The sequence below is a fragment of the Chelonoidis abingdonii genome, chromosome 8 (genome assembly GCF_003597395.2).
Source record: "Chelonoidis abingdonii isolate Lonesome George chromosome 8, CheloAbing_2.0, whole genome shotgun sequence".
NCBI classification, from domain to species: domain Eukaryota; kingdom Metazoa; phylum Chordata; order Testudines; family Testudinidae; genus Chelonoidis; species Chelonoidis abingdonii.
The window spans coordinates 92,638,700-92,658,019 of NC_133776.1; the positions used below are offsets into that span (position 1 = coordinate 92,638,700).

General features: G+C 45.2%; 1 protein-coding gene across 4 annotated transcripts in view; it reads left to right on the top strand.

The window, feature by feature from the left end:
• The window catches only part of TMEM255A (transmembrane protein 255A), a 52,199-nt gene that overhangs the window by 11,811 nt on the left and 21,068 nt on the right, over positions 1 to 19,320 (top strand). For all 4 annotated transcript variants that reach the window (XM_032767062.2, XM_032767065.2, XM_032767063.2 and 1 more), the window contains exon 3: positions 6,259 to 6,321. In XM_032767062.2, coding sequence (XP_032622953.1) covers positions 6,259 to 6,321 — 63 coding nt within the window. The remainder of the gene's footprint in view (positions 1 to 6,258; positions 6,322 to 19,320) is intronic.

Consider the following 19,320-nt stretch of genomic DNA (forward strand, 5'->3'; position numbering starts at 1 on the left):
CCAACCTCAATGTGGGCTGGTCAGGGAAGACATTCGCATCTTTAAGAGCATAGGACTGTTCAGAAAGCTGTGAGCAGGGACATTCTTGTCCGACCAGCGGATTTCCATTGTGGATGTTGAAGTGCCCATAGTGATCCCTCTCCTGGCATGTGAAGCTGTACACCAGCCACCTCAACAGCACCAAGGAAAGACTCGTTTACTGGCTCAGCAGTTGCAGAATGACAGCTGAATGTGTGTTTGGTAGATTGAAGGAATGCTGGCGTTGTTTACTCACCAGACTGGATCTCAGTGAGATAAGTATTCCAATGGTTATAGCTTCATGTTGTATCCTGCCCAGCATCTGTGAGGTAAAGGGGTAAAATTACTGCCAGAGTGGAGAGCAGAGGGAGAGCAGCTGCCTGCTGAGTTCACACAGCCAGACACCAGGGCTATTAGAAGAGCTCAGCATGGAGCTATGCAGCTGAGGAGACCCTGAAAGAGCTTTTTGACAATCAGCTGCAATAATGTGGTGTGGTGAACTGTGCTCTGCCTGGCCCTGCAGTTCTGGGGGCTGTTAGGAATTGTGTGGTGCTTGGTGTACATTTATGAACATAATCCTGTCTGGTAATGCACCTATTAATTTTGCAGTGCTTGTTGTATATTCATAATTATTACTCTGTGTTTGTCACTGCTTCTGTGAGTTCTGGCACCCTATACAATAACAAGTTGTGGGCACTTTCAGTAGCAGTTGGCATTTTGCAGCATATGCTGTGAAGTAATAAAGATGAATTATTTACCAAAAAATAGATTTTATTGCATATCAAAACCAGTGCAAACTTCCAGCGTTCCATTAAAAAACAAATACAATAAAAACTTGTGAAATAAATTAACAGAACTTAACAAGAGGCAAGAACACTCCTGTCTAGTTCAGTTCATATTGGCTACACATACAGCAACCGTGGCTCTTACAGGTCAGTGTATGTGAAGCAGTGTTGTCTTTACTGGCTTGCAGTGTGCAGGAGTAAGGGTAGGGTTGCAGCCCATGGTGCCATGTGGAATGTAGGGGCTGGATGGGTACAGAGATGATCAAATGGAGTTCTCTAATGACTGCAAAGGGAGGCAGGCCCGTGATTGTTGGACCTGTAGGTCATCAAGACTCTGCAGCATCTGTATTTTCTGCTGGAGAAGCCCCATTATGTCCTGGTGCATCTCCCTCTGTGTCTCCTGTCTGCTCTTTCTCTGCCCATACTGTCTACAGTATTCATTTTCCAGGCCCTTTGCTCACAGTCTGATGCAGCACTGGCTTGCAGGTTCTCACTGAATGTATCCTCCCATGTCCTCTTCTTTCTCCTCCTTATCATGGTCAGATGTTCCAGGGGTCTGGAAGGGGGACCCTTTGTTGGAATTTTAAAAAATGGAAATTAATAATGGAAATATTAATATGGGAGATTGCCAGACACTAATTTAGCCATAAATTCCTTTCTTAAGTCCAAAGGCCAAATGTTTATTTTATACAATTGCTCTACACCCAACACAGTAACAAAGTATTCATAAGCATGTGATCAGTCTGCTTACAAGTTGGCCAGACCTAGGGAAAACCGTCTCATTCTGGTGTGCTCCAGCATGTTCAGGAAGAGGCTGACAAAGAACCTTCAAATTCTTGACTCTTTTTGCACTGTTTAACAAGCGTATGATGTCATGGCCAATTAGTGACTTCAACTAAAAAAACACTTATGTTCAGTCTTAATCTAGATAAAATTCACAAGCGCCTGTTCCCCGAGGCGTTTTCTCCTGATTGCTTCTTGGTGACCGACAGTTCTTCCATTGCTTCTGAGTTTATTTAGGCCCGAATTTTTGAGATAATGTTGGCCTGTGTAGCAATAAGGTACATATTGGCTCCTTTTAAGACAGATTCCTTCTGTCATATTTAAAACTATCTGCAGTCACCCCCTAAGCTCCCTGTAGGCTGCGTGGCTGTGCAGTAGCCTATTTAGCGCTGTGCAGGAGCTCAAGAAACCCACCCAGGGACCCGCCATAGCTGGGGGAGGGGCGCCCTCCCTTTGGTCCCTACATAGCCTGGCCCCCAACCTGCCAGAGCTTGGGGCGCCCCTCCCCTGGCCCGAACTCTGCTGTGGCATGGCCCAGGCCGGCCCCAAGCATGGCCTGAGTGGCCCAGACCCAGCTGTGGATGAGTCATCCAGACCTGCTGGGGCAGCACAGCGCAGGTGAAGTGGCATGGCCCCAGCTGCAGCCAGAGCAGCCTGGCCCCAGCCGTGGCCAGGGAGCCCTCCCCCAGCCCAGACCTTCTGGGGCTGGGGGTATGCACCTATCCTGCAGCCTCAACTGCAGAGCTGCCGTGGCGGGGAGAGATGCCTTTCCCCCAGAGCCCCAGTGCTTCTGCTGTGGGGAGAGAGAGCTGGGGGGAGTCCTCTCTCCCCACTGTAGTCCCTGAGCACCCTCCTGCATCCCAAACCCCTCATCCCCAGCCCCACCCCAGAGCCCTCACACCCTGCACCCCAATCCTCTGCCGCAGCCCTGAACCCCACGTCCCTGGCCCCACCCCAGACCCTACACCCCCAGCCGGAGCCCTCAGACCCCTGCACCCAAACCCTCTGCCCCAGCCCTGAGCCCTACATCCCTCGCCCCACCCCAGACCCTACACTCCCAGAGCCCTCACACCCCTGCACCACGCCCCCAAAAAGTTGCACGTCTGTAAAAAGTTGCATGACCAATTCAGAAAAACAAAAACAAACAATAAAAAAAAATGATGCGTGCAGTTGTTTCTTGTATTAGAGGGGTAGCTGTGTTAGTCTGGATATGTAAAAGCAGCAAAGAGTCCTGTGGCACCTTATAGACTAATAGATGTATTGGAGCATTAGCTTTCGTGGGTGAATACCCACTTCGTCGGATGCATGGGACTGGTATAATACAAACTCTTTTTATAGTTGTTTCTTTCTACTCTAATAAAATATGAATTATTTGTGCTAAGAGAAGTGAAATCATGACAGCGGAATAAGATAAGAGCACAAAATGAGAGCAAATCTCTTATTTGTCATACTCATTATTACTACTGTAGCACCTTATCTGACCCCCATCACTACAGCGTCTGAGCACCTTACAATCTTTTAATGTGTTTATCCTCACAACACCCATGTGAGGCAGGGACCTATTTTACGATGGAGAACTGAGGCACAGAGAGGCTAAGTGACATTCTCAAGGTCACATGGGAAGTCTGTGGCGGAGCAAGGAATGGAATCCGATCTCTTATGTCCCAGGCGAGTGCCTTAAGTCCTGGACTATCCTTCTTGTAATGCATTTTAGTGAACAGGCTTCCGTATTTCCTTTTCAAAACCATCCTCCCACTGTTCAAGTGGTTACATTTCAGGTACCCCCGCTCCAGAAGAACACCATCAAAATGGGAAATCACAGAAATTATTACTTGATGCTTTACTCTTTTCTTGCTATTAGTTATTCATAAAATGCATAAATCAACGTCAAGATATCTGGGGTTAATTTTAGTGTTTAGCAAAACTAGCTAAGTTCTTGCCTTTTTACATGATACATTAAGCCTCCTAGGGACCCTGCCTATTTTTGCCAGTGTGCCTTGTGCATGACATTGCCCTGGATAGCGGATTCCTATGATGATGTTTTGGGGATAAGACATTTTGTCGGTTTGTTTTTTCCTCTTATACCTTAAATTCAAGTTAATATGCAAGCAGAGAATTGGAGTGAAAGATATTTAAGGGAGTATTTGGTGGGTGTAGACAAGATTGCCATCCCCATGTGTTCAAAAATCATGAGCCAGCCCAAAAAATTACAAGCTTGGCTTAAAAACCATGATTTAAAAAAAAAAAGTTATAAATTTGAGTTCTTTCTATTTGTCTTTGTGTTTTAGAGACTTCAGGTTTCATAATTTCAAGCTTTTCTCCACAACTGAGAGCTGGAAACCTTTTTGTTTGGTTTAGAAAAGCTGAAATTATCGTGTGATCACATGAATCCAGAAGCTGGGAGTTTAAAAAGAAAAAGCACCACCAAATATCACAAGACTTGATCTATAGGACAGCTGGGTTTGGAAATGTGACTGTTTTTGTGGAAGCCACACACAGAAAAATGCGTACTGAGATGTCTTCATATTAAATCCAAATGTACGTGTAAAAGGCCATTCAGGGAAGCTATGTACTCTTTTGATGTGAAATGCCACCCTAAATGCCATCTCTTTCTTACAGTACTAACACAGTTTTGATTGTTTTGTCCATTCCCTCAATAAATGTAGCTACCAATGTATAACATGACTAGGGTGACCAGATGTCCCAATTTTATAGGGACAGTCCTGATTTTTGGGTCTTTTTCTTACATAGGCTCCTATTACCCCCCACCTCCTGTCCTGTTTTTTCACATTTGCTGTCTGGTCACCCTAAACATGACAACTTAGTGAACCTTTTGGTGATGAATGAAGTCTAGTAAATACCAATAAAGTATTCTTCTGTCCACCCCTGCTATACTGGGTGGACAGACCCATAGACACTGTTACTGCTGCACCTGCACAACTTTCGTTTCATACTTTTCCGTTTGAGTTATTATTGCATTTCACCTTTTGGTTTGTGGCTATTCTCTACAGCCAAGTGCACAAGAGTTTTCTTAAATATCTACTCTAGATACCTGCCAAACCACCTTGTCCTGCTGCTTAAATGCTGTCAGGTGAAAAGTGATATCTATGGCTTTGTTGCTAGTAATGCCGTAGATTCCTATGTTGAAGTAATTTTAAAACTGTAATTTGATTTGTGTGAGTTTTGCTGTTTGAGTCCTTTTTGCTCAGTTTCGACAGTTAAAATAGACCAGTCAGTTTCATTTTCTGGTTCTTTTGCATTACACAATAATACTGAAGTATTCAGGTTGCAAACAAAGCAGGGCAGGATTTAAATCCAAACATCTGTTTTCATTCACTTTGTGTCGGCTCAATTTCATGGACATGTCTATTAATATAGGTTGTATAAAACAAATTTTCCTTTTCCAGAACCTAAATGTTGGTCATAAGCTACTTGACTCTGTTCCTTGAATCATTCTAATGTGGTCATTCAAGGACACTCTTCCCTGTTTTATTTCTTGGGTAGCTACTACCAGAATCTAGACCAGGGGTAGGCAACCTATGGCACGCGTGCCGAAGGTGGCACACGAGCTGATTTTCAGTGACACTCACACTGCCCAGGTCTGGGGGGTCTGCATTTTAATTTAATTTTAAATGAAGCTTCTTAAACATTTAAAAAACCTTATTTACTTTACATACAACAATAGTTTAGTTATATATTATAGACCTATAGAAAGAGACCTTCTAAAAATGCTAAAATGTATGACTGGCACGCGAAACCTTACATTAGAGTGAATAAATGAAGATTTGGCACATCACTTCTGAAAGGTGTCCAACCCCTGACCTAGACCAAAATCCTCAAAACCTACAACAGCTGATCAATTGGGTTTTTGGATTTAATAAGAGGATCAATAGCATTCAGTCAGTAGGTTAATAAACAGACTATATAAAATAGGCACAGCACAGCAGGATCTGTTGTACTGAGACATTATGCTGACTAAGTGCAGTGAAATTATTTTCTAATCGTTTGCTTTAGGATTATTGTTAATTGTCCTCAAAAGCATCTTATGACACCCCTTTCAATGAGGCAGGAATGGAAGATGTTAAATGTTTGCTAGTATGAATGTCAGTGCAATAAATACAAAAATTTACTTCTAATGACTAACAATCTCATTGTTTAACTTAAGATTTTGGTGATCCTTGGTACGGTCACTTAGGCCCAGATCTTGCAAACGTTTATTGCGTTGTCCCATTGATTTCCATGGTTCTACCCCACATATGTATGTAAAATTACTTCCGTGCATCAGTGTTTGCTGGAGGGGGCCTGAGTGTGCCAACTTTTTTCCAAGAAGACCAGCAATACAAATCCTCATCTTGCATCCATTTGCCCATTTCTAAATGTTATCTATAGGGATACACATATATATATTTTATTTTTATATGCTTGAAGTAATTTTTATTGCCATGTAAATTGTGTACTCAGCAATTTCAGGTAGGAAGAATTAGAAGCATTACACCACTAACGTGATTCCAGCATTTATTTTCTTCAGCTGCAGTTTGGGCCTCTTGTACAGAGAGGAATGTGTTTGAAATGCATTTTTTTGGTTGCTTTTGGGTCTAATTCTACTCTGTGTGTATGCTAACTATGTTGGGTATCTTCCGTATGTAAACATTTGCAATATGTTGCTTTTCAGCTTGGTTTTGGGTCATTTCTTGGAATAATTGGATCAAACTTGATAGAAAACAAAAGACAAATGGTAAGTTCAATATCTGTGTAGCTAATTTATTTAAAAAATTACCTAAACAATAGTAATAAACCTTGTTTTTTAAGTGCTAGAATGTGTTTGCCTAGCACTAGAGTAGTGCGTTTCTCAGCCTTACATTTTTATAGACTTGTTGAACAGTAATGAATGAAATTCCATGTCTTTGTCTCATTTGTAGTTAAGTTTAAAGGGTCAGCTGCTGTAATTCACTGTAGCTCCGTTGAGGTCAGTAGAATTGCCCTGACCTTACCAGCTGAGGATCTGGCCCCAAAACCCAGAATAAAGAGAGCTAGCACAATAGCATTAGTGACAAACCGAAAATACTCTCTAAGTCTGGAACCTGCAGTCCTTCCTTAGGCAAAACTTCTGCTTTGCTGATGCCTTACATATGACGCTCCTGTTACAGGTTTTAACAGGGTGTCTTGTCCATGGACTGGAGAGCCTGGGCCTAAGTCTTTACAGAATGAGCCAGGTGAGAGGAATCAAGTGATTCCAGTGTAAAAGGAGCAGGAAGTTGCAGTGAAGGGGGAGAAGCTTAGGAAACTGCAGCTATGCCTTTAGACACTTCAGGGAGTAGTAGAAGGCTCCTGCAGGGCCCTGAGTCACCAAGTGGAAGACATCATCTGCGAAAGCCTGTGGAGAAGGACAAACTTCAGGCAGGAGGTACTGGGAAGCAGACAGACAGACCCTTAGGGGGGAAGGGCTGTGCCCAACTGGAACTGGGATGAAGCCTGTGAGAGTTTGAGTTCTGTTTTCAAAGACTGTGTTATTTTGGACAACCGGGAGAGAGAGACTGAACTAGGGGTGGGGCCTAGAGGGCCAGTGTGCACCTAGAGACTAAATAAATGGGACCCCCTTGAGAGAATTCTTTGAATTACCTGGGGACTGAAGAAAGGGCCAGGCACTGCAGAGTGAGCTCTGGCCGCAAGGGGCAGTTCAAGAGGCAGCCAACATTGTTACAGGATGCCGAATATTAGCCTTTTTTTCAACTGCATCACACTGTTGACACGTATTCAATCTGTGATCCACTATAACTCGCCCACCAATCCTTTTCAGCACTGTTACTGCCTAGCCAGTTATTTCCCATTTTGTCATTTACCGTTTGTTTGTTTTTCTTTCCCAAATGGAATACGTCACACTTGTCCTTATTGAATTTCATCTTGTTGATTTCAGACCAATTCTTTACTTTGTCAAGGTTATTTTGAATTCTCACCCGGTTCTCCAAAGTGATTGCAACCCCTGCCAGTTTGGTATCATCTGCGGATTTTATAAGTGTACTCTCCACTCCATTATCCAAGTCATTAATGAAAATATTGAATAGTACCAGACCCAGGACTTGACCGCTGCTGGAACCTACTTGATTAGAGTGACCAGACAGCAAGTGTGAAAAATTGGGACAGGGGTTGGGAGGTAATAGGCGCTTATATAAGAAAAAGCCCCAAATATCAGGACTGTCCCTATAAAATAGGGACATCTGGTCACCCTACACTTGATATCCCCTCCCAGTTTGACAGTAAACCATCCTTTCAAACACTTGTGCATCCACCTTATAGTATCTTTGTCTGGTACCCATTTCCCTAGTTTGCCTATGAGAATGTCAAGTGGAACTGTCAAAAGCCTTAGTAAAATCAAGCTATATGATGTCTGCAGTTATCCCCCTATCCACTAGGACAATAACCCAGTCAAAGAAGAAAATTAGGTTGGTTTGTAATGATTAGCTCTTGACGAATCCATGCCATCCTCTAGGAGCTTACACATTGTTTTTATAATTATTTGTTCCAGTATCTTTCCAGTTAGGCCGACTGGTCTGTAATTTCCTGTGTCCTGTTTGTCCCCCTTTTTAAAGATAAGTATGGCTTGCCCTTCTCTGGGACCTCACCCATCCTCCATGAGTTCTCAGAGATAATCACTAATGGTTCGGAGATTGCTTCAGCTAGTTTCCTTCTGCACCCCAGGGTGAATTTCATCAGGCCTTGCTAACTCAAATACATCTAACTTAACTAAATATTTTTAACCTGTTCTTTCACTATTTTGACTTATATTCCTTCCCCTCTGTTGTTAATATTAATTGTGCTATGTATTTGGTCACAATTTACCTTTTTAGTGAAGACTGAAGCAAAATAAGCATTAAACACCTCAGTCTCTGTGATGTCATCAGTTGTTAGCTCACTTTCCTTGCTGATTAGAGGACCTACACTTTCCTTGTCTTCCTTTTTATCTTCATGTATTTATAGAATGTCGTCTTATTCCCTTTTATGTCTAGGTGTAACTCATTTTGTGCCTTAGCCATTTAGATTTGTATGAGAAGTGATTATGCATGAGAAAACTTAAGAGAAATTTGCCATGAATGTTCCACAATTGCAATTCAAAATGCTCATAGTTTGAAACACTGTTGTGTCTTCTGTTGTTAGCAGTGTGAATGCAGCTTATCTGAAGAATGTATGGGAAATGACCACTCCTTTCACTGAATAACTTCAATCTGCAGTACTGAACTTCTTGAAATTAAAAACAAAAACAAAAACGTAAGCTGAGATGAAACATGGAAAACATGAGCCCCGCAGGAGTTGTTTTGAGAAAGTTTAAGTTTTGAGCAACTGCAGAGGTGTCGGAGTGAGTGATCAGGGTAGAACTTGGAACAGAATTGTATTTATGTGGGAACTATCTGAGCTCACAACTGTACCAATTCACAACAGAAAACTTACACATTAATTCCCTGCCATCTTCCTCCTCCTCACCCCTTAATGTTCAGGAAAGCAAGATACCAAGGTAATGGCCAAGAGATTTCCTGTAGCATCTCAGGTACCAGCATCTCAAAGCACTTTATGCACCTCAGCTGACACCTGCAAAAAAGGGGGGGAAATGGACTTGTGCCTCCCCTTTTTTCTTCTTTCTTCTTGTTTGTCATGTAGGAAAAGCCTGAAAAAATTATTTTAGCAAAAAGTTACTTCTTGCTTGTGAATTCAGGTCCTATATGGCCTGCAAGGCTGTGGTATTTGGAGAAATAGTGAAATGATATCACAAGAGCAATGAGAGGGAAAAGTTGGGCAGGGAAGGGATTTTTAGTCAGGCTTTTCAAAATTATGTTTCCCTTTTGCTTATACTCATTTAACTCCAATGCCTGACTAATTCTTTGGAGAAAGGAAGCCTTTGTTAAAGAATGAACATCTTCCCTCTCCCATCCCATCAGCTGAGGTTTGAGAGATAACAATGTACATCCTTGGAGAACCCCAGCAAGTCCTTCAGCAAAACCAAGGGAAACCAGTGCTGTCAGCTCTGATATTTTTTAAGGTAAAAAGCAAGAAAGAAAAATTTAAACAACCCTTTTGGGCTGACTTTAAGAATAAAAAATTAGCACATGAGAGCATTCTGGCCCAATCCAGGAAAATATTTAAGCATGTGCATTGTCCCCTTAAACTCAGTGGAACTACTCAAGTGCTTAAAGTTAAGTGTGTGCTTGACTGGGCCAGGGTACCCAGCATGCTATACGATCAAGCCCCATGTCTTCCCTGTGCTCCTATCGTACTGTATTTGAAATCATTTTTAATAAGTCACTTTTCTGAGGGGTGATGCACAATTTGGTTTTGGCCTTACTGTATTTAAGCAATCAGTGTAAAATCAGAATCAATATTTATTGTAAAGCCAAATGATGTGGCGTGATTTATATGGAGGGCTAGCGGAGGTGCCAGACAGCCCAAGAGTGATTAAAACTGAAAAACCTTCTGGAAACAATGGTGTGTTTTAGAAAAAAAGTGAAATGTCCATCAGATATTTATAGAGCAGTGTCGCTGAGTAATCTAGGTGGTGGAAGTGGGGCGGCAGATTGTAACTGAAACATGATCAACTTCTCAGGCTTCGTACACGGAAGTATTTTAATGCAGTGTATTTGAGGGTGGGGGTCGATCACCCTCTTTATTCCTCATGGCTTTATTTTCAAGCACCTCTCCAACGGGGTAGCATAAAACAAGATATTTATTTTTCATCCAGTAACAAAAGGATCCAAAGCCATAAATGATAGGGAAACAAGATGCATTAACATTCCCCTAATATCACCTAAAATGAGAAGAGAAACTATTGCTTCAGGATCCCAGCTCTGATATTGATGTTTGTGCCTTGGCTCACATGGACCTTGTAGAAGATTCACCTTAAGTTTTTTCCAGGATTCTGTCATGCTGCTGGGGCTGGCTAGCAGGTTCTCAAACTTTTTCGTAGCGTCTTGTAGACCATCTCTTAACAGAAGGACTGGCTCATGCGCAACTCCCCTCCCATCCACAATTGTGCCACAGCCCCAAGGCAATTACAATAATTGCTTACACTGAAAACTAACGTGGGGGAAAGCACTTAAAGTATCCTACGCTGTCTTTTTAACGTGACTGAGTGGGGGAAACAGAGAGGGTTAGCTTTGTGGGAACAGCCAGCTCTTTGCAGACCACCAGAAATTGGTCCTTAGAGCAATTTGGAAGCCGCTGCTCTGTAGGAAGGAACTATAGGGGTTTGTGAATCCCACTCCTTGCTTAGAAGTCTTCCTTCAAACTAAATGCAAAGCTGAGACCAGCCTCTAGGAGGTGGTTCTCTCCAAAGGATGCTGGATGGTTTGGCCCATTTCCCCACTCAAGAGTACATGGGAAGTTATTGTCGCCACTCCTGACTGGGGCTTGTAGAAACTGGTTTAGTCAGAACTATAATGTGGATCTCTATCTGTGCTGCAGAATTTGTGTCAAATGGGGCTGCTGCTTCCCGTGCTAGGCTCTCTGAGTGTACCCAGGTGTTTGGTCTCATGCACTTATCTGTCTTGGGGAGGAGAATTTCCCACTGTTAAACTGGGATCTGAGTGCAATACCCCACTGGTGCCAACCACTTATAACCATACAGGCCTGACTAGGCACCTGCATTTCTTCCCTTGGGAAACATGTGATTGACAAACAGCCTTCATAAAACAAGCAGGCTTATTAGGGAATGGAACAAAGCATTAGGGAAAAGGATTTCAAAACAGCAAATAGCTGCATGCATGTTTAGTCACCCAATCTTACAATTCACTACTAGCTATGTTAGATGGGTTCTTTCCTAAATTGGGCTTTCTCTGGTCCTGTAACTCTCATTATTTTAGGAAGCCCAGGAGCTGTGGACCCCAGCCAGGTCACTGTTTTGATTCCAGAATGTTGGTGTGTTTCACTGTCTCCTTGACTACGGTTTCTCCCTCAAGGAACACCCTTTTCTCAAAGCCCCACCCGCCCTGGTTGTGGATGAATCCTATTATTATATTGCTCTATGGCTTTTGTTACAGGGCCCAGGACTTCAGTCTGAGGCTAAGAGGTTTTCCCAGTGGCCCAGCCAGAGCATCTAAGGCCATGTCTACACAACAAAATTATGTTGATCTAACTTACATCAGCATACAACCACTGCAGTTATTAAATCGCTTGTGTGTGCGCACACTTGGCTCATGTCAACAGTGTGTGTCCTAACCACAAGGGCTTGTATCGATTGTGTGGTCAGCATAGGGCATAGTCAGATGGCTCCTGAAAGCCAGTAACAGTCGATGTAAGCAACGCAGTGTCTAAACTCACACCACATCGACCTAATTACATCAACTGTGATTGTACGCCGCACAGGGGGGTGGTGTTACTATATTGGCAGAGGGAGGCACTTATGCCAAATTTAAGTGAAGACACTTCCACAGCGAGGCCAATGCCAGGCAGCTGATGTCAGCCTAACCCTGCATTGTAGACCAGGCCTAAGATACTGCTCCAGTGATGGTTGCTCCATTGTTTGGCAGCTAGATGCCTTCAGCCGTAATGACTAGCAATCACAGGTCTTACGTCTGTGCGATGAAACTGTCTGCTCTCTCTGACGTTCCAAGAAACCGGAGGCCACTCATCCAGTTTCAAATCACATGGCCCTCTCTTCAGGTGATTTGTCCCCTGTCCAGTACTGACAGGGGACAAACATGGTTTTGTCCAGGATTGGATGCCAGTTTGAAGAGCACGCCGCTCCATCCCCATTGGCGTGATCTTGGACGCACTATGTGAGGTCACACTGGTGGGGTGGGGGTCACGCCATTCCTAGAAGTACCGGAATGTCTAGTATTCCAGGAACGCGTGAGTGGCCATCCTACACTCAGAAATCCTGCACATTTTGGGGGTAAAGAGGAATGTTAATTGTCGAGCACCTCCACATTCATCACAACCAGTAGTACAGTTTAGCATGGTTAGCCCCGCCTGCAGGAGAAGTCCAGGAATAGGGATTGCTGCTGGCTAGGGCCAAAGTGAGCTGGCAAAGCTGGAGAAGCACCCAGGGCCAGCTTTAGGCCGATTCCCCGGAATCAGGCCCTGCGCCTAAGAGGTCCCACGCCTTAGGCACCTTTTTAATTTTTTTTACTCACCCCGGCGGCAGTCCGCTCCGGGGTGTTCAGCGGCCCAGCTCCCCTGGCCAGAGCGACAGTTGGAGCGTGGCAGCCCACGGCTCCGCTCTCTTGCCTGGAGCTCCGGCCGGAGAGCAGCAAGCCCTGCGGCCCCCGTCCCCCGACCAGAGTGCAGCAAGCCCTGCGGCCCCCGGCCCCTGACCAAAGCGCAGCAAGCCCTGCGGCCCCCGGCCCCCGACCAGAGCGCAGCAAGCCCTGCGGCCCCCGGCCCCCGACCAGAGCGCGGCAGCCCCACGACCCCGGCCGGAGCGTGGCAAGCCCCATGGCCCTGCTCCCCTCGCCGGAGCGTGGCAAGCCCCATGGCCCTGCTCCCCTCGCCAGAGCGCAGCAAGCCCCGCAGCAAGCCCTGTGCAGCAAGCCCCGCAGCCCGCCTCCCTGGCTGACAATCCGAAATGCCACCGAAGACTGGGAGTGCTGCCCGGTGAATACAAACCCCAGGAATCGGGCTCCGCACTTGCTAAAGCCAGCCCTGGAAGCACCTGCCCTCGCTGATCCTAGTGCTAACAGTGCTGTCCAGCCCTCCGTTTCATGAGTGCTCTGTTCACCGTGAAGTACATGTATGGTCCCATACATGAAAGTGGCTCATGCACCTTAACAAGATGCCTTGCCGCAGTAGGTGCATAACAAATGTTGCAGAGCTGGCTTATAGCAGAGAACCCGGCCCCATGTGTCTGATGTGGTATGAAGGTGTTTGTTTCACTTAGCTCCACCCATGTTTGTTGCAACCCACGTTTGTTGCAACTGCAACATGTTCCCTTGTGATGTGGTCATCCCCCAGCAAGGTTTCCAGCAGGGTTGTCTGCTGCTTGCAGCAGGCTCACAGTGCTGCAGCACCAGCATATTCAGGGGCTGGCTGAGTAACCACGATCATATTATGCCTGACCTCTGCCCTGCATATTTTATGGCAGTGTTTTCCAAACCTGTTCCGCTACTTGTGTAGGAAAAGCCCCTGGTGGGCCGGACGGTTTGTTTACCTGCCGTGTCTGCAGGCTTGGCTGATCGCGGCTCCCACTGTCCACGGGTCACTGCTCCAGGCCAATGGAAGCCGCTGGAAGTGGCGCGGGCTGAAGGACGTACTGGCTGCTGCTTCCAGCAGTTTCCATTGGCCCAGAGCAGCGAACCGCGGCCACTGGGAGCTGCGATCGGCTGAACCTGCTGACAATCGGCTGAACCAAACCCACCCGGCCTGCTAGGGGCTTTCCCTGCACAAGCGGCAGAACAAGTTTGGGAACCACTGCTTTATGGGGCTGCCTATAAAATAACAGAGTGACTTGAAGTTTTTTTTTTTCGAAGCCCTGAGCAGCCTAGAATCAGAGCATGTCCCGGGCCGGCTCCAGGCATCAGTGTAGGAAGCAGGTGCTTGGGGCGGCCAATTCAAAGGGGCAGCATTCTGTCCAGTGTTGGGGCGGCATGTCCAGATCTTCGGCGGGAATTCGGCGGCGGGGCCCTCATTCCCTCTCTTCCTCTTTGAGCCACCGCCGAATTGCTGCCAAAGAGGAGAGAAGGAGGACCCCCCACCAAACTGCTGCCGAAGAAGTGGCGCGATTGATCTGCCACGGAAGTGCCACGGGTCTTTTCTTTTGCTGCTTCAGGCAGCAGAAAAGCTGGAACTGGCCCTGGGCACGTCTATGCTACAGTAGCAGCCTCGATGCTTCCTCTATCGATGAAAGGGCGTTTTCCCGTCAGTGTAGTTAATCCACCTCTCTGAGTGGTGGTAGCTATGCTGATGGACAGGGCCAGCTCCAGGGTTTTTGCTGCCCCAAGCAGCAAAAAAACAAAAGAAAAAGAAAAAAAAAAGTCGCGATTGCAATCTGCAGCTCTACCACCGCCGCTTCAGTCTTTGGCGGCAATTCGGCAGCTGGTCCTTCGCTCCAAGAGGGATTGAGACACCTGCCGTGAAAGACCCGAACATGCCGCCCCTCACCATTGGCCACCCCAAGCAGCTGCTTGCTGGGCTGGTGCCTGCAGCTAGTCCTGCTGATGGAAGAAAATGCTTCCATCGACCTGGTCGCATCTACGCCTGGGGTTAGTTTGATCTAACTATGGCAATATAGGTGCAACATTTTTCACAACCCTAATCAATGTAGCGAGGTCAGTCGCATGTTCACCTTTAGATCAGGCCTGGTTTGTTACCTGATCAGGACATCACCCTTGGGCCCAGTCCAAAAAGGTATCTGTGACCCCAGCAAGGACCATACCATGACTTTGTGTGGGCTGGTGATTGCACCTTTGCTGTGGCAGCAGCTAGCGCTTGGAACACTGTTCCTGTCTGTGTTTTGAGTGTGTCCGCTGTTGGGCCTTTATTCCTGTCAAACACTCCTAGTTTTACAAGGATGGTTTGTATGTTGCATAATATTCACTGAATTGTTTAGGGCCTGGGTGAAGCTTTAAAAATACTGTTTTCTCCATGAACTGCTTCAGTGGATTAGCTTGGTAAAAGCCTCATAGCAGAATTGTTCAGCACTGAGGAAAAGCATTTGACCCATTGCCTCTCTTACACTTGGTTCCATATATTACAGTGTAGAGTACATATTTGTCACAGCAAATAAAAGGGCTTTCTTCCCTGCATAGACTAGAACTCAGCACAACCTTCATTGTAGAGCTGCTAACGATGCTTCCATAATCATGTCCTGGGTAGCTGCTCCAGTATCAGAATAGAAATTAAATTGCCATGAAGATACCTTCCGGTGTCTGTATGCAGAGGAACTATAGTCAGTTACGCTTGCCAGATAAAAAATGGCATTTGGATCAGGGTGCCTGTTTTAACTGTGATTATGCAGTGGGCATGGAACTCCTACCAGAAGAGATGAAACTCTGTAATGTTTACATGAGAGGCTAATAAAATACAACCTTTTACTAACTTAGGACTTGATCTGCCAACATCTATTACACAGGAAGTCAGAGACGCACTCAGTACATGTTTGCAGAAGGAACCCTTCAGTAATCACAGTGGCTTATTCAGATTAACACTACAGTGTGCTGCTAGCATGCTGCCAACAGAAATGTTTATTAGCTGTGGGACAAGAGAAAGTCTCAGGCATTATGTTCCATTTAGAAAGTTCTTTTAAAGAAGAGAGAAAATAAACAATTGACTGACCTAATTGTGCAGGTGCCATCTTCCCTCTCTCCCTACCACTGCCCTAAATCTGCTGAGAGTCTCTGCAGTATTTCTCCTGTCCTGGATAATTGCTAAAGTCAACCTGCAGCTACACATGGCTTTGTGTAGGCCAACAGTTACATATCAGACTCCATCTGGGCAGCCAGTGCAGATTGCAGAACACCAGTGTAGTGTTTGCACAGTGAGAGGTCTTGCTTGGCACTTCAGGGCCTGTCACTGAGGACCTGGCCATGATTCATTCCGAGAGTCACTGTGAGAGAATCCACCTTCTGGCTTTCATGGGAAAAGTGTGGAGAGCATTTCCTGGGGAGAGAGAGTCTCTCTGACATGCTCCCTGTAGAAGAAATGTAAGTGTATGTTGTCTTAATTCCCTTTTAGAACCCCAGCCTCTCTTCTCCTCTCCCTCCACTTCTTTCCCTCACTCTCTTTCTATTCTCTCTCATTCTCCTCTTCCTTTTTTCCTGTCCTTCCTGTCTTTTCCATCCCATGCTGCCTCTACTCCCCCATACATTCCTCATCTCCTGCCTTCTCTTACCACTTTCCTTTCAGATCTGCTTGTGTCATTTCAACGTGAGTTAATGGCCTGAGCCAGTAGCAGCTCCAAGCCCTGCTAATGTTCCTGTAATGAAGATTTCAGGCTTGTATTAAGCTGCTTCAATTGCATACTTGGCCGACCTGCAAGGTTTTTCTAAGGGTTTGTCTACACTGCGAAATTGACCAACATAGCTATTGTGGAATAATTATTCTGCTATAGCTACGCTGGTCAACTCCCCTGTGTAGACAATCTATTCTGGAATAAAAATAGGGTAACCAGATGTCCCAATTTTATAGGGACAGTCCGAATTTTTGGATCTTTTTCTTATATAGACCCTATTTTTCCCCTCACCCCGTCCCGATTTTTCACACTTGCTGTCTGGTCACCCCAAATAAAAGTGACTTTATTCTGTAGTAATTATTCCACTATAGCTATCCCAGTCAATTTCCCCTTAGTCTGGAGAACTTGTGTCCCTGCAAGCAGATGGGATATGTACCACTCCTTGCTTGTTAACATCCTCCATGTGAACGTGTATATTTATTTGTCCAGCCTCCCATCGTCACTTTGATAATGCAGCCTGCTTAGCAGAACGTGTGTGTACTTGCATCATCAGCCTGGTAGTAGAGGAGATTGTCTGATTGTCTTGCTTGCTGCCAGCAGCCAGTTGCATTTGCCCTCTTCTTTTTAAGTTATTTAAAGTAACTGGATCCCAGTGAATACCTTCACTGACAAGTGCTATTCTGTGGCTTGATCAAGACAGGATAAATTTTAGGTTCTTTGTCTTCATTCATTCTGACAGGTTCAAACACATCCAGTCCCCAACCTGGATTTTCCTGCTCTCTGTACTGATCCCTGCCTCACGTGGGAAGGAGACCTCAGGGGCTGATGCTGATTTGTCTCTTAATCACAGAAGGCTAAAAAAAAAAAAAAAAGCCCTCTGGTGATGTGTCTCTTACAGAAGCACTTTACTGTCGGGGCCTTAGCATTTTTCTGCTCTCCCTGAGAGGCACCTCAGTGGCTAAGGTGGTTTTGTGGAGCTGTGACAGACACAGCAGAAAGTGTTTCAGATAAAGAAATATGCCAGCCCTTTCCAGGTAACTTTGGCAGGCAGTAACCTGAGCTCAGGACTTCCTTAAGCTTCCTGCTAACCTCCTGCGTTCCTCCCTAGCAGCAAACTGAATATTATAGAATCAGTAATGAGGTGGATACGTGATCCCAGCTCTGTAAAACGACTTTTTCTCTCACAGGGGAGGGATTTCTGGCTGAAAATAGTGAGGCTGGCTTAAAAATCATGAGATTTTAAAGATAATAATTTGGGATTGTTTTTGGCTTCTGGTTTTTGAGGACCAGGGTTCACATTTTTAATCTTCCTTCCATAACGAGGCAGGTAGAAACTTACATTTTGAAAGTCTTAAGTAGTCACATGACTCCAGAAGCTGGGACTTCAAGACGAACACCCAATACCAAAAGACTTGCAGTAAATTTGAAAGTGTTGGCAATGCCATGCTACCCCTATACTACTTTCTACCAAAACAGCCCATTCACATAGTCAACAGCAACTTTCTATTCCTGCCAGTAAACGAATGACCGATTTCCTTAACATCAGAGAGTGGAAAAAGCATAGGAAACAACCCTTAGAGCATTTCTCTGTTCTGCAGGGGAAATATGCCAGTTCCCGCCAAGCAGTGTCTTGCCATCAATCCAGGTATACGGCTGCCTTTTCTTAAGGGTGAAAACAAAACCTTGACAAAATGAACAGCTTTTAGTCCTTCACATATATACATGCCTCCCCTCCCAATCCCTCAACACACATTGAACTGGCTTCTGAAGAGACAGGGATAATTTAGAGAGAAAGAAAATCACACTATTTCAAGCCTGTGGCAGATATGTGTGTGGAATACAACATCAACCTTTCCAAAGGGACGTCTCATTCTCTTGGAATGCAGGAAAGTGAAACCAAGTGGAAACGAGGTCAGAGCAGGCTTGGAGGGATTCATATTCTAGCAAGGAGCTCTCTCCCCTCCCCATGCTTATTAACCAAGTCAAGTGGATTTTGGCAAGGGGGTGATCAAACAGTTTTCGAGAGGCACTTTGGCAGGCAGGTTCGGGCCGCAATATCCAACCAAGACAGTCATTAGGAAGGGCAGGCTCGGCATTTGTTCTTAGTCCGTTCAACAGAAGGCCAATCCTTCCTTAGGGCACATCTTCGCCACGGGGGGGAGGAGTTCTTAAAATTCAGGTTAGCTAACATGGTTAAAATAGCAGTAAGACAGACGCAGCAGCTTGGCTTTTAACTTGGGCGAGCAGCACTGGTTGAAGCCTGTAGGAGAGCATGAGGTTGAACTTGAGCTGATCATGGCTGAGTTGCTGTGTCTTTGCTGCTCTTTTAACCTGAGTTTGCTAATGTGAGTTAACCTTGTTTTTCTCCCCAGAGAAGACGTACCCTTAAAGATAATTTTAAAGCAGGGTAGATTGGGTGTCTGCTCTGCCCTCCTTCCCCCATTCCTTTGTTGTATTTTAAACATTTAAAATTGTTTTTTAAATTTGGCTATTTAATAAATAAACCCTTCGCAATATGCAGATTAGCCAGGCTTGACTGCCCTCTTTAGGGCTACAGGTTTCCATGGAGGACCAGAGAGCTGGAATGTGCACCTCAGCCCCTAATTGAAAGTGTGGAGTGGGGATGACTCTTTAGCCAGGAGAGCTTTTCTCCTAAAAGTTTGTCACGTGTTTGAGTGAATTGAGTGGTAGCAAAAAGGAAAAAAACCCACAGCCTGACTGAATATCCTTTCTGCTTGGCTCCGCTTTCACTGTCACTAGTGCTGTCATAATTACACCCATTCTCCAGTTGTCCAGGGAGTCTTCCAGGAGAAATATGGTAGAGGAGCCCTGAGTTTCTCATGGAGAAGACAGAGAGAACAAGGT